At 44.4% G+C, this 15,000-nt stretch overlaps 2 protein-coding genes across 2 annotated transcripts in view; both read left to right on the plus strand.

Annotated features, from left to right (window-relative positions):
• LOC310823586 (E3 ubiquitin/ISG15 ligase TRIM25-like) overlaps positions 1–106 on the plus strand; it is a gene marked incomplete at both ends in the record, with an annotated part of 4,453 nt that extends 4,347 nt beyond the window's left edge. The window contains one exon of the mRNA XM_083696473.1: positions 92–106. Within this exon, the coding sequence (XP_083552599.1) occupies positions 92–106 (15 nt within the window). The remainder of the gene's footprint in view (positions 1–91) is intronic.
• LOC310823685 (uncharacterized protein) overlaps positions 1–15,000 on the plus strand; it is a 131,859-nt gene that overhangs the window by 87,371 nt on the left and 29,488 nt on the right.

A 15,000-nucleotide genomic window follows, 5' to 3' on the forward strand; every position in this document is an offset into this window, starting at 1 on the left:
GCACATACTTCTTTGTCACAAAAAACATTTATGAAGTTTGGTTCTTTTATGAATTTATTATGTGTCTTCTAAAAATGTGACAATCTGCTAGGTCAAAAATACATAAAGCAATGCTAATATTTGGTTAAATGTCCCTTGGCCATTTTCACCTCAATTAGATGCTTTTGGTAGCCATCCACAAGCTCCTGGCAAGCTTCTGGTTTAATCTTTGACCACTCCTCTTGACAGAATCCCTGCAGTTCAACTAAATTTATGGCTTTCTGACACGGACTTGTTTCTTCAGCACACTCCACATGTTCTCACTGGGGTTTAAGTCAGGATTTGTGAAGGCCATTCTAAGACCTTAATTCTAGCCTGATTTATCCATTCCTTTACCACGTTTGATGTGTGTTTGGGGTCATTGTCCTGTTTGAACACCCAACTATGTCCAAGAAGCAACCTTCTGGCTTTAGGTTTTCCTGAAGAATTTGGAGGTAATCCTCCTTCTTCATTATTCCCTTTACTTTCTGTAAAGCACCAGTTCCACTGGCAGCAAAACAGGCCCAGAGCGTAATACTACCACCACCATGCTTGACGGTAGGTATGGTGTTCTTGGGGTGAAAGGCCTCACCTTCTCTCCTCCAAACATATTTCTGGTCATTGTGGCCAAATAGCTAAATTTTTGTTTCATCTGACCACAGAACTTTCCTCCAGAAGGCCTTTTCTTTGTCCATGTGATCAGCAGCAAACTTCAGTCAAGCCTTAAGGTGTCGCTTCTGGAACAACGGCTTCCTTCTTGCACGGCAGCCTCTCAGCCCATTGCGATGTAAAACATGCTTGACTGTGGACACTGACACCTGTGTTCCAGCAGCTTCTAATTCATGGCAGACCTGCTTTAAATGTATGTAAAAATGGAGAAAATACCCCTGGTCCCCAAAGGGTTAACCTGCAAAGTGAGGCCTTCTCTTTCCCCCCCCATCAGAACAATGTGGGACCTGTCCATGTTTACAACCCTTGACTGATACATGTCTCTGTCTCTCTCTCTCTCTCTCTCTCTCTGTCTCTCTCTCTCCCCCCCTCCCCATCCAATCTCTCTCTCTCTCTCTCTTTCCCTCTTTCTCTGTTTTTTCTCTCTCTCCCTCTACCTCCCACACTCTCTCCCTCTCTCCCTAACTCTACCTCCCTCTTTCCCTCCTTTACTCGCTCTCTCTCTCTCGTCCTCACCCTCCCTCCCTCTCTCTCTCTCTCTCTCTCTGTCACAATCTCTCTCTCTTTCTTTCACTCCCACCCCTTTCCTCCCTCCCTCCCTCCCTCCCTCTTCTTGCTCTCCCTCTGTGCCTCTCTCTCCCTATCTTCATCCCTCTCTCCATCCCTCTTTCTCCCTCCCTCTCACCCTCCCTCACACTCTCTCTCTCTCTCTCTCTCTGTCACAATCTTTCTCTCTCTTTCTTTCACTCCCCTCCCTTTCCTGCCTCCCTCCCTCCTCTTGCTCTCCCTCCGTGCCTCTCTCTCCCTCCGTGCCTCTCTCTCCCTCCCTCCTCTCTCCATCCCATCTCTCTTCCTCCCTCCCTACCTCTCTCTACTACTCTGCCTCCCTCTCTCCCTCCATCCTCTCCCTCCCTCCCTCCCTCCCCCCTCTCTCTCCCTCCCTTTCTCCCTCCTCTCCCTCCCTCTCTGCCTCCCTCCCTTCTCTCTCTCCCTCTCTCCATCCCTCTCTCCCTCCCTCTCTCCCTCCCTCCCTCCCTCTATCCCACCCTCTTTCCCTCCCTCTATCACTCCCTTCCTCCCTCCCACCCTATCTCCCTTCTTCTCTCCATCCCTCTTTCTCCCTCCTTCCCTCTCTCTCTCCCTCCTTCTCACCCTCCCTCACTCTCTCTCTCTCTCTGTCACAATCTTTATCTTTCTTTCTTTCTTTCACTCCCCTCTCCTCCCTTTCCTGCCTCCCTCCCTCCTCTTGCTCTCCCTCCGTGCCTCTCTCTACTACTCTCCCTACCTCTCTCCCTCCATCCTCTCCCTCCCTACCTCCCCCACCTGTCTCCCTCACGCTCTCCCTCCCTCTATCCCTCTCTCTCTGCCTCCTTCCCTCCTCTCTCTCCTTCGCTCCCTACTTCCCTCCCTCTATCCCTCCCTCTCTCCCTACCTCGATCACTCCCTCTTTCTCCCTCCCCCTCTCCCTCCCTCCCCCTCTCCCTCCCTCCCTCCTTCCTCTCTCTCCCTCCCTCTCTCTCCCTCCTCTCTCTCCCTCTTACACTCCATCCCTCCCACTATCAATCCCTCTATCTCTCCCTCCTTCCCTCCCTCAATCCCTCCTCTCCCTCTCTTCCTCCTTCCCTCGTCTCTCTCCCCCCTCCCTCTCTCCCTCACCCCCTCTCTCCCTCCCTCTCTCTCTCCTGTCCCTCCATCTCTGCCTCTCTGCTTCTCCCCCTCCCTCCTCCCTCCCTCTATCCCTCTCTCTCTCCCTCCTCTCTCTCCCTCCCTATATCCCTCCCTCTCTCCCTCCTTTCCTCTATACCTTCCTCCCTCCCTCTATCCCTCCCTCTATCCTCTCCCTCTCTCTATCCTTCCCTCTCTCCCTGCCTCCCTCCCTCCCTCCCTCTATCCTCTCCCTCCCACTTTCTCCATCCCTCTCTCACTCCCTCCCTCCTCTCCCACCTTCCCTCCCTCCCTCTATTCTTCCCTCTCTCCCTGCCTCCCTCCCTCCTCTCCATCCCTCCCTCTCTCCCTCTATCCTCTCCTTCCCACTTTCTCCATCCTTCTCTCCCTCCCTCCCTCCTCTCCCACCCTCCCTCCCTTCCTCCTCTCTCTCCCTCCCTCCTCTATCCATCCCATCTCTCTCCCTCCCTCTATCCCTCCTCTCCCTGCCCCCCTCTCTCTCCCTCCCCCCCTCCATCCTCTCCCTCTCTCCCCCCCTCCCTCTATCCCTCCCTCCCTCCCTCTCTCCTCTCCCTAACTCTATCCCTCCCTCTTTCTCCCTCCCTCCCTCCTCTCCCTCCATCTCCCTCTCTCCCTCCTCTCTCTTCCTCTCGCCCTTCCTCCCTCCTCTCCCTCCCTCCCTCTCTCCCTATTTCCCCCTCCCTCCCTCTCCTCCCTTTCTCCCTCCCTCTACCCCTACCTCCCCCCTCCCTCCCTCTTTCTACCTCTCTCCCTCCCTCCCTCCCTCCCTCCCTCCCTCCTGTCTGTAGTGAATGAAGTGGATGTTTTCCTGCCACCAGAGCCCAAGACCAGAGCCCAGGACCAGTTCTTCCAATGTAAGTGTGTTTCTCCTGAAGTAGCTGACAGTCTTTCTCTCTCTTTCTCTCTCCCTCCCTCCCTCTCTCCGTTCCTCTCTCCTCTCCCTCCCTACCTCCCTCTATCCCTCCCTCTCTCCCTCTATCCCTCCCTCCCTCCCTCCCTCCATTGATCCTCTCCACAAACCCTGAGACACAACTAGAGATCTCTAGGAGAGGGAGAGACTCATCAAAGACAGCCTACGTATCTGACTCTCCCTCTCTCTCTCCCTTTCTGTTCCTCCGTCCCCCTCTCTATTCCTTCTCTGTCTCTCTATCTCTCTCCTCTCTCTCTCTCTCTCTCTCTCTCTGTCTCTCTCTTTCTCTCTCTCTCTCTCTCTCCATCCCTCTCTCTCTTTCTCTTCCTCCATCCCCCTCTCTGTTCCTTCTCCCTCTCTCTCTCTCTCTCTGTCTCTCTCTCCCTCCATCCCTCTCTTTCTTTCTCTTCCTTCGTCCCCCTCTCTGTCCCCCTCTCTCTCTCTCTCTCCCTCCCCTCTCCCTCTCTCTCTCCCTCCATCCCTCTCTCTCTTTCTCTTCCTCTGTCCCCCTCTCTGTTCCTTCTCTCTATCTCTCCCCTCTCTCTCTCCCTCTCTCTTTCTCTCTCCTCTCTCTCCCTCTCTCTCTCTCTCCCTCCATCCCTCTCTCTCTTTTTCTTTCTGTGTCCCCCTCTCTGTTCCTTTTGTCTCTCACTCTCTCCTCTCTCTCCCTCTCTCTCTCCCTCCATCCCTCTCTCTGTTCCTTCTCCCTATCTCTCTCTCTCTTTCTCTCCCCTCTCTCTCTCTCTTTTTCTCTCTCTGTCTCTCTCTCCCTCCATCCCTCTCTCTCTTTCTCTTCCTCCGTCCCCCTCTCTGTCCCCCCTCTCTTTCTCTCCCTCCCCTCTCTCTCTCTTTCTCTCTCTTTCTCTCTCCTCTCTCTCTCTCTCCCTCTCTCTCTCTCTCCCTCCCTCCATCCATCTCTCTCTTTCTCTTCCTCTGTCCCCCTCTCTGTTCCTTCTTTCTATCTCTCTCTCCCTCTCTCTCTCTCCTCTCTCTCTCTCTCTCTCCCTCCATCACTCTCTCTTTTTCTTCCTCAATCCCCCTCTCTCTTCCTTCTCTCTCTCTCTCTTCCTCCTCTCTCTCTCTCTTTCTTTTTTCTCCCTCCATCTCTCTCTCTCTTTCTCTTCCTCCGTCCCCCTCTCTCTCCCCCCCCTCTCCTCTCTCTCTCTCTCTCTTTCCCCCCTCTCTCCCTCTCTCCCTCCCTCTCTTTCCTCTCTCTCTCCCTCTCTCTCTCTTTCTCCCTCCCTCCCTCCCTCCCTCTGCTCTTCTCCCAGATGCCTGTGAGCTCACACTGGACCCAAACACAGCACACAGACTCCTCTCTCTGTCTGAGGAGAACAGAAAGGTGACACTGGGGAGAGAGAAGCAGCCGTATCCTGATCACCCAGAGAGATTTGAGGGCTGGTCACAGGTGCTGTGTAGAGAGGGTCTGACTGGGCGCTGTTACTGGGAGGTAGAGTGTAGTGGGGAAGGGGCTGATATAGGAGTGACATATAAAGGAATCAGCAGGAGAGGAGATGGTTATGACTGTGTGTTGGGATACAATGACAAGTCCTGGAGTCTGTGGTGCTCTGATGACAGTTACTCCGCCTGGCACAATAATAAGAGGACTGACATACCTGTCCCCTCCTCTGGCTCCCACAGAGTAGGAGTGTATCTGGACTGGCCGGCCGGCACTCTGTCCTTCTACAGCGTCTCCTCTGACACACGGACCCTCCTGCACACATTCCACTCCATATTCACTGAGCCCCTCTACCCAGGGTTTAGGTTTTGGTACAAGCGCGGTTCAGTGACCCTGTGTTAACTAGTCTAAGGGAGATCACACTGAACACCAAAGGCTCAAACATGATGTATCAGAACATGATGCAGTTGGATAGTGGTGTGTTTTCACTGAGATGTTGGATGTACAGATGTTCCCTCTCCCAGTGTGTAGGGTGTAGGGTGTAGTGTGTAGTGTGTAGGATTGTTGTGTGTAGTTATATTATTTTTTACTATATATATACATATATATATATATATATATATATATATATATATATATATATATATATATATAATATTATGTTATATTAAATAAAATGCATCTGATAGTAAAATAGACTGCAATAGAGTGACAAAAAATAGAAGCTTACATGTTTTTTAGTTTTTTTGATGGAAATGCATCTGACAATCCAGATGAATGATTAGATGATCAAATCAGACTGATGATGAACTCTGAGAATAACACAGGAGAGAGTGTCTGTATGTATATAAGAGTTGGTTAGATTGGCTGTTTGAGTTGTGATGCTGGATCACGTTGCTGTGTGTAAGATAGCAGGGAGTGGATGTGAAGACAGCTCTCCTTCTCTGTCAGTACAACATGGACATGTTCTGTAATTCACTTTCCATAGATTCCTTCACGTGTCTATCTATCCAACGTACATGTTGTTCCTTCTGCTGTGTGTGTGTGTGTATATAAGAGTTTGTTAAATTGGGTGTTTGAGTTGTGTCACCCAGGGTGAGTCTAGTACGGCCTTTCCCCGGCCTGAACACCATTCCCAACGTTCCCCAGTTAAGCACGGCAGGATCGGCCCGAGGTTTGAGAGCAACCTTGGTGAATCACCACGACACGGCAAGAGAAAGAGAAAAAGCTTAGCAGCCGGGGGCCCAACCTGACGAGGGACACCGCGGCTGAGGATGTTCCTGAAACACATTTTATCTTCCATCTATCCCTCAAATAGGTGCAACTGCATAACTGCTTATGAATGATAAGTTGATTCAAATAGGTGCAACTGCATAACTGCTTATGAATGATAAGTTGATTCAAATAGGTGCGACTGCATAACTGCTTATGAATGATAAGTTGATTCAAATAGGTGTGACTGCATAACTTCTTATGAATGATAAGTTGATTCAAATAGGTGTGACTGCATAACTTCTTATGAATGATAAGTTGATTCAAATATGTGTGACTGCATAACTGCTTAAGAGGAACTAGAGTGTGAGTGTATGACCCCGTGTCAACATGTCTGCTTAGGCCTCATTGTGATGACGGCATGCTACCAATGAAAGTACTAAGAATAGAAGAATACCAATGTTTGATTGCGTGAATCTTACTCAGGGATGATTACTGATGTATGATACTATATTACTGACGTTTATTTTGATGATACAGAGTTTTATTATTGCATATAAGGGGATATTATATAGGGCCTTCGGGGTGAAGTATGTCAGGTGGTGGGAATCCCCAACAAAAAGTACTACTGTGTCCATAATCAAGTATGAGAATGATAACAATGATTAAGTGTAACAATGTGAAGTATAGAGTGATTTATTGGTTTTGATCTATTGATATGTGTGATTACTATACTGTATTACTGTTTGGATGTATTGTATTGATGTTGATGAGGTTTTGTAACACTGAGAGTTGAGGGACAGAGAAAGTTCCTTAAAAGGACTTCCCCAAAAGCACTTCCTTATTTACTTTAGAAGGAAGCTACTTAGCTACTAGCTTAGCTTAGCCACGGTTCTAGCTAATCGCTCAAAGGGTTAAACACCGCTCTGTTTGTAGACAAAGAAGATGTCACATGTGAGGAATCTTGGGTCTGTTAGTAAACAGAGATTATGTCATATGGGAGGAGTTTTGGATCAAAAGCAGAGTATAAAAAGAGCTCCCCGGAGCAGCGCAGCGGTCATTCCCCGCTGAGGAGCGTTAAAACCTGAAGAACCGGAGCAGGACGGAGCGTGTTGGATACCTCACCCCGGGGTGGAACTGGAGCTCTCATAGTCTGGTGCCCGAGAAGTTCTCCGTGGCCGGAGTTCACACTCTGATCAAATCCTGACTAACGGACTCGCCACTGGATTGCAACAGAGGACCTGGCGGACCTTTCTTTGAGGAAGAACGGACTTAGAGGAAAAGCTGAGACCGGTAGAGCAGTTTCAGGGGGCAAAGCTGAGACACTCTGCGGGAATCAGAGTCCCTCCGCCAGGGGAGGGACTGATTCAGCCAGGGGTCCCTCAGCCAGGGGAGCATAACACCGGCTCTTTACCACAGCCGTGGCGGAAAGAGGAACCGGCTTCACTCGACGGAGAGGAACTGGGACTTCTCTAAATTTCACAGACAAGTAGATTAGGCTGAGGAGAGATAGAGGTAGAGATTTTATTATTTTCTAATTTTGATCATTTTTATATTTTCATCATTTTTATATTTGAATACTCTGTCTGTAACCCATTTTTATGATAACTTAGCTATGCTGTAATGCTTTAATCCATTATTAAACAATCTAACCTGCATTTAAAGTAACAGTTTTCTAAACTCAATTTTTAAAAATGTTATTTTTATTGAACTATTCCATTCATCAAAAGTATTTTTACCTCCTCCTGGTGACATAAAAGGTTATAGATTACTGTGCATATTTCATCATAGGATCTGAATGGTTATATCTAGCCCATCATTACCTCCTTTGGGTAAATTATACTTACCGATAAACACCTTTCCGCAACCACACCAACTTGCACTCATATAAGATTAGAGCAGTCGTTAACCATAGAGGTTACCCACTTCTGTGTATGGTTTTCGGGGGAGTTTTCAGTTCAACTGAAGTGGGTAAAGGAAGTCAATGGAGGAACTATGGGACGTAGACTGTTAACAGCGGAGTGAGTCTAATCCACACCAACCTACACAGGACCTGTTAGGAAGTAGCTTACAGGGTAAGACCCTGCAGGCTGAGGTCCATACCTGTTAGACAGAGGGTTGGTCCGGGGCACCTGTACAGGGCCTGACTGCCGGGAGACAGTAGTTGAATCACTAGTAGTTGAATCACTAGTAGTTGAATCACTAGTAGTCGAATCACTAGTAGTTGAATCACTAGTAGTTGAATCATCACTAGCAGTTGAATCACTAGTAGTTGAATCACTAGTAGTTGAATCATCAGTAGTAGTTGAATCACTAGTAGTTGAATCACTAGTAGTTGAATCATCACTAGCAGTTGAATCATCACTAGTAGTTGAATCACTAGTAGTTGAATCATCACTAGTAGTTGAATCATCACTAGTAGTTGAATCACTAGTAGTTGAATCACTAGTAGTTTAATCATCACTCGTAGTTGAATCACTAGTAGTTGAATCACTAGTAGTTGAATCATTAGCAGTTGAATCACTAGTAGTTGAATCATCACTAGTAGTTGAATCACTAGTAGTTGAATCATCACTAGTAGTTGAATCACTAGTAGTTGAATCATCACTAGTAGTTTAATCACTAGTAGTTTAATCACTAGTAGTTTAATCATCACTAGTAGTTGAATCATCAGTAGTAGTTGAATCATCACTAGTAGTTGAATCACTAGTAGTTGAATCACTAGTAGTTGAATCACTAGTAGTTGAATCATCACTAGTAGTTGAATCACTAGTAGTTGAATCATCACTAGTAGTCGAATCACTAGTAGTTGAATCACTAGTAGTTGAATCATCACTAGTAGTTGAATCACTAGTAGTTGAATCACACGTCTGACCGGCCGGTGTAACGGTACCCGCGGGGACCCCGTGAGCGGAAGGCTGCCGGTTCGAACCCCGCCTCCGCCCCGGACATTTTTGAAGTCTTTCGGGGGGATTATTTATGTCACCTGTTATTGGTTTTGTACATTTAAGTCCACGCGTGTCGTGCTTTGCGTGTGGCACTCTGCGCTTGACTCCTTTTGTCATTTTGACATTTTGACATATCAATAAAATAGCTACAAGTAACACGTTGTTTGTCTTCTCCTTCAATAAACGAACGAAACGCTCTGACCGGACTGTGTGTCGACCAGATTCAGATTGAAGTCAAAAGGCAAGCGATTGAATGTTTTCATGATAATGCTTAAAAACCTACCGCTAAGAGTCATAGTCTGATATTGAATTACTAGCTTTTTTGAATCATCTCATTCAGAATGAACATTTATCTTTGGTAATCATTCAACTTTTGATTCAGAAGTTGTTGTTGTTGTTGTTGTTGCTGCTGTTGTTCATAATTGGATTTGATCTGAATTCCGACACGCCTGACCGGCCGGTGTAACGGTACCCGCGGGGACCCCGTGAGCGGAAGGCTGCCGGTTCGAACCCCGCCTCCGCCCCGGACATTTTTGAAGTCTTTTGGGGGGATTATTTATGTCACCTGTTATTGGTTTTGTACATTTAAATGTACAAATTGTGTCGTGTCGTGCTTTGCGTGTGGCACTCACTCTGCGCTTGACTCCTTTTTCTTTTGATTGAAAGGTTGTTCATAATTGTATTTGATCGGTTGTTTCCTTATTTTGATAGGAATTGATTTGTCATTCGATTGTGTTAAAGACATCTTTTCTTGAGAATTTTGACATATGTTTTGCTTTTTAGAGGTATTTTCCAAAATCTTCTTTTTCCATCGCTATTAGTCATTCAACCGGCCGGAATGTTGTTTCACATCCTTAGTCGGATGTGTTTTTAACCGAGCTGTGCCGACCGGCCGGTCTAGCGGTACCCACGGGGACCCCGTGAGCGGAAGGCTGCGGGTTCGAACCCCGCCTCCGCCCCCGAAGTTTTTGAAGTCCCTCTCTGTCCGGAGGAGGTCGAGCGCGCGCGCCTCTCATTTGGAGACCCCGATGAGTGCGCGTGCGGATTTGAATCTCGTTCTAGAAAAACCTCCGACGGGGCGACCGACTCCCCCGCTCGAGGGCGGCCACTTTGTTGATCTTTTTCAGCCGTGGGTCGTGAGCGGATCGGTGGTGCGAGGGGATGAGACGGACCCCCCGAGAGCGGAAGGGGGGCCGGTTCGAATCCGACAACGGGCGGACAGGGATTGAGCGGGGGGGCTCCGACGGGCGGCCGTCTTGACTCCCCCAGTTACGCCGTCTCATCATTAAACGATTCCACTACCGATCGCCATGGTGGGGGACGGAGGGGGGGGGGGGGTGGGCACTATGCTACCCTTTAGGGTGACTCTTTTTTGCCCCCCCCCATGGCACTGGGAGGGAGGGAGGGAGGGAGGGAGGGAGGGAGGGATAGAGGGAGGGAAAACCTGTGACCCCTGCCCCGCCCCTCAGGGAGGAAGAGGGGGGAGGGAGGGAGGGAGGGAGGGAGGGAGGGAGAATGAGGGAGGGAGGGAGGGAGGATGACCTATGACCCCTGCCCCGCCCCTCAGGGAGGGAGGGAGGGAGGGAGGGAGGGAGAATGAGAATGACCTTTGACCCCTGAATGACAATGACCTTTGACCCCTGAATGACAATGACCTTTGACCCCTGAATGACGATGACCTTTGACCCCCTGAATGACGATGACCCCTGACCCCTTTCCCCCTCTCTCACACACACAGACACACACACACAGACACACACACACACACACACACACACACACACACACAGAGGAGCTGTCCGTGGTCCCGCACGGGGCTGCCTTCAGATAGAAATACATCACATGGAACAAGACACACGCCTCTCTGACGTGTAGAGTCATCATGAGGTCACGCGGTTGTTTGGTTCACAAATACCTTATTGATATGAACGCAGGTATCATCATCATCATCATCATCATCATCATCATCATCATCATCTTCATCATATTCAAATGAAGGAACTTGACTGTGTGTTTTTTGTTTTTTTACTCATCTCCTTTGTTGTTGACATCAAACGTGATGTGTACGCTTTGAAAAAAAGCATTTTTGGTGGTTGATTATTGACCTGTCACCTGTTGTTTCTTTTGTACATTCAAGTCCACGCGCGTCACTCACTTTTGATTGATTCACTTTTGATTGAAAGGTTGTTGTTCATCATTGGGTTTGATATTTCATACGCAAATCAATTGAATTAACATGTGTCTTCATCATCTGATACGGGGAATGCAGTGGTATCACTGATACAGTGATACCACTGGATATCACTGTAATATTAGCATGTAGCCTACTTTATTGGATATGAATACAACATTAGCATTTAGCATACTCCACCGGCTATGAATGCAACGTTACCAAGATGGCGGCGTGCATGCATCGCGAAGCCCGCTGTCTCTCCAGAGTTTGCGAATTAGTGGCTATTTGCTTGTTTATTTCAAGTATTCTCGCTAAAAACAGTTTAGCGTCCATATCGTACAGCCGACGACAACTTCTGGACATCGGCTCCGGCATTCCAGACATCTTTTATCGACGCAATACCCTGAGATTAGAGCAGAACAGCGGGACCAGCTGACTCCGCTACACCGACCGGGATGGAAAACCCAGCCGAGGGAGCCGAGGTGGGCTGAGAGCTCGGCTCAAGATAACATCCACATCGACTCTCACTACCTCGTCTTTTCTCCTCACCGATGTTCCTTCCCTGGATGAGACAAGATGGATGAACTGCGGCTGCAGTTCTCACGGAAACCTGGCCCAACAGCGAGGGACCCGACAACGCTACCGAGCCAGCAGGGCGCTACGTCCTCCGAGCAGACAGAACAGCGGGGGGGGGGGGGACTCCGGGTCAGACCAGAGGTGGAGGTTTGTGCATCGATGTGAACAAGACGTGGTCATAATGCACATATCCTTAGGTTTTTCTTTTAATACTACTGTTAATACACTGTACGTACTGTACATACCTGTTTATACTGTTCATACGGCGTTCCATATTGCACTAATACTGATCATATATTGCACTACCTGTAAATACTGTTCATTGCACTTTCTGCTATTTTGCACTTCTGGTTAGACGCTAACTGCATTTCGTTGTCTCTGTACTTGTACTCTGCACAATGACAATAAAGTTGAATCTAATCTAATATTTATTCTGCTATTTACTCTAATGTTACTGTTCATACATGTATACTGCTTATACTGCATTGCTCATACAGCTCATATGCTGCTTACACTGTTCATACTGCATTTTATTTATTCTGCTTATAATGCTACTGCTAATTCATATACTGCTGACACTGCACTACTTATACTATCCTGCACTACTATACTGCTCATATACTGAACTACCTGTATATACTGTTCACACTGCACTTTTCTGCTAACTGCATTTCGTTGTCTCTGTACTTGTACTCTGCACAATGACAATAAAGTTGAATCTAATCTAAACTACAGCAGGCCTTATGGGTAGTGAAGTCTAAACTACAACAGGCCTTATGGGTAGTGAAGTCTAAACTACAACAGGCCTTATGGGTAGTGAAGTCTAAACTACAACAGGCCTTATGGGTAGTGAAGTCTAAACTACAACAGGCCATATGGGTAGTGAAGTCTAAACTACAACAGGCCTTATGGGTAGTGAAGTCTAAACTACAACAGGCCTTATGGGTAGTGAAGACTAAACTACAACAGGCCTTATGGGTAGTGAAGTGTAAACTAAGCATTTCAATCAGGCTTTAGACTGTGTGATTGACTGTATCTAGTTCATACAGTAGCAGTGTGGTTGACTGTAGCTAGTTCATACAGTAGCAGTGTGATTGACTGTATCTAGTTCATACAGTAGCAGTGTGATTGACTGTATCTAGTTCATACAGTAGCAGTGTGATTGACTGTAGCTAGTTCATACAGTATCAGTGTGATTGACTGTATCTAGTTCATACAGTAGCAGTGTGATTGACTGTAGCTAGTTCATACAGTATCAGTGTGATTGACTGTAGCTAGTTCATACAGTAGCAGTGTGATTGACTGTATCTAGTTCATACAGTAGCAGTGTGATTGACTGTATCTAGTTCATACAGTAGCAGTGTGATTGACTGTATCTAGTTCATACAGTAGCAGTGTGATTGACTGTAGCTAGTTCATACAGTATCAGTGTGATTGACTGTAGCTAGTTCATACAGTAGCAGTGTGATTGACTGTAGGTAGTTCATACAGTAGCATTGGGACTGTAGCTAATTCATACAGTAGCAGTGTGACACACACACACACACACACACAGAGACACACACACACAGACACACACACACACACAGAAAGAGAGGGACACACACACACACACACAGACACACACACACACAGACACATGGATTATGTGGCATGTAGCAAGTAGCATATAGCACATAGCATGAACGACGTAGCACGTAGCGTGTAGCATAGAAGAATGTTCCATGTATTATGTAGCACATAGCATGTAGCGTGTAACACATAGCATATAGCACAAATGATGAAGAATGTACCATGTATTATGTAGCACATAGCATGTAGCACGTAGCATGTAGCGTTAGCGTCACTCACATGCTTCCTCTCGGCCTTGAACTCCTGGGAGTATCTCATGAGCTCCCCATACACCCGGTGAGCCTCGGCAAATACCTGTTATTAATATTAATATTATTATTGTTAATATTATTATTATTATTAGTAGACATATCATTATTTTTAATGTTATTGTTATAGTTATTATAATTATAATTATAATTATTTTTATTATTATTATTAATATTGATATTATTATCCATTTTATTATTAATATTAGTGATATTATTATTGTGTGTGTCTCTTTCTGAGTGTGTGTGTGTATGTGTGTGTCTCTCTCTTTCTGTGTGTGTGTGTCTGTCTGTCCATGTGTGTGTGTGTCTCTGTGACCGCGATCAAATGCAAATTAATTTATAACTTCATATAATGTGTTTTTTCTGGACTTCTTTGTTGATATTCTGTCTCTATTTGTTAAAATAAAACTACCATAAAAATTATAGACCGCTCATTTCATTGTAATCGGGCAAACTAACAAAATCAGCAGGGGATCAAATAATTATTTCCCCCAATGTATATATAAAAAAAGTTCTAAAAAAGGTTTATATATTATTATTATTATTATTATTATTATTATTATTATTATTATCATTATTATCATTATTATCATTATTATCATTATTATTAATATACTTAATTATTTAACGATGTACAATTCATATTAAAAATATAAATATAGTTCTACTATTAGTATTATTATTGTTACTATTATTATTATTATTATTATTATTATTAATATTAATATACTTAATATATTTAATGTATATAAAACATTTAGAAAACTATCAAAGAAAATTATATGTCAAATATATATTATTATTATTATTATTATTATTACTATAATTATTAATATTATATTGTATAATATATAACGTTTTTTATTGTTATTATTTTTATTATTATTATTATTATTATTATTATTATTATTTTTATTATTATTACAAACATGCAGTATCTGGAGTCATATATTTAAATATATATAATTATTATAAAATAATATATTACACATATATAAAATATAAATGTATACATACAAATGTTTTATTATTATTTATTATTTATTATTATTATTATTATTATTATTATTATACACAAAAACACAAATATTATAAAACTATTTTTATAATAAAAATAAATACATTATATATATATTCAAAATAATAATAATAAAACAATAAATAAATAAAAATAATAATAAAAGTAAATATATAGATATAGATAGATATATAAATAGATATAAATAGATATAAATAGATATAGACAGATATAGATAAATATATATATATATATATATATAGATAGATAGATAGATAGATAGATAGATAGATAGATAGATAGATAGATAGATAGAAAGTTAGATAGATAGATAGATAAAGATATAGATATAGATATACAGTTATATAGATAGATAGATAGATAGATAGATAGATAGATAGATAGACAGACAGACAGAGAGATATATAGATACAGATATATAGATACAGATGTAGATACATAGACAGATAGAAAGATAAATAGATAGATAGATATATAGTTATAGATA

The sequence above is a fragment of the Argentina silus genome (genome assembly GCF_951799395.1).
Source record: "Argentina silus genome assembly, chromosome: Y".
Classification (NCBI taxonomy): Eukaryota; Metazoa; Chordata; class Actinopteri; order Argentiniformes; family Argentinidae; genus Argentina; species Argentina silus.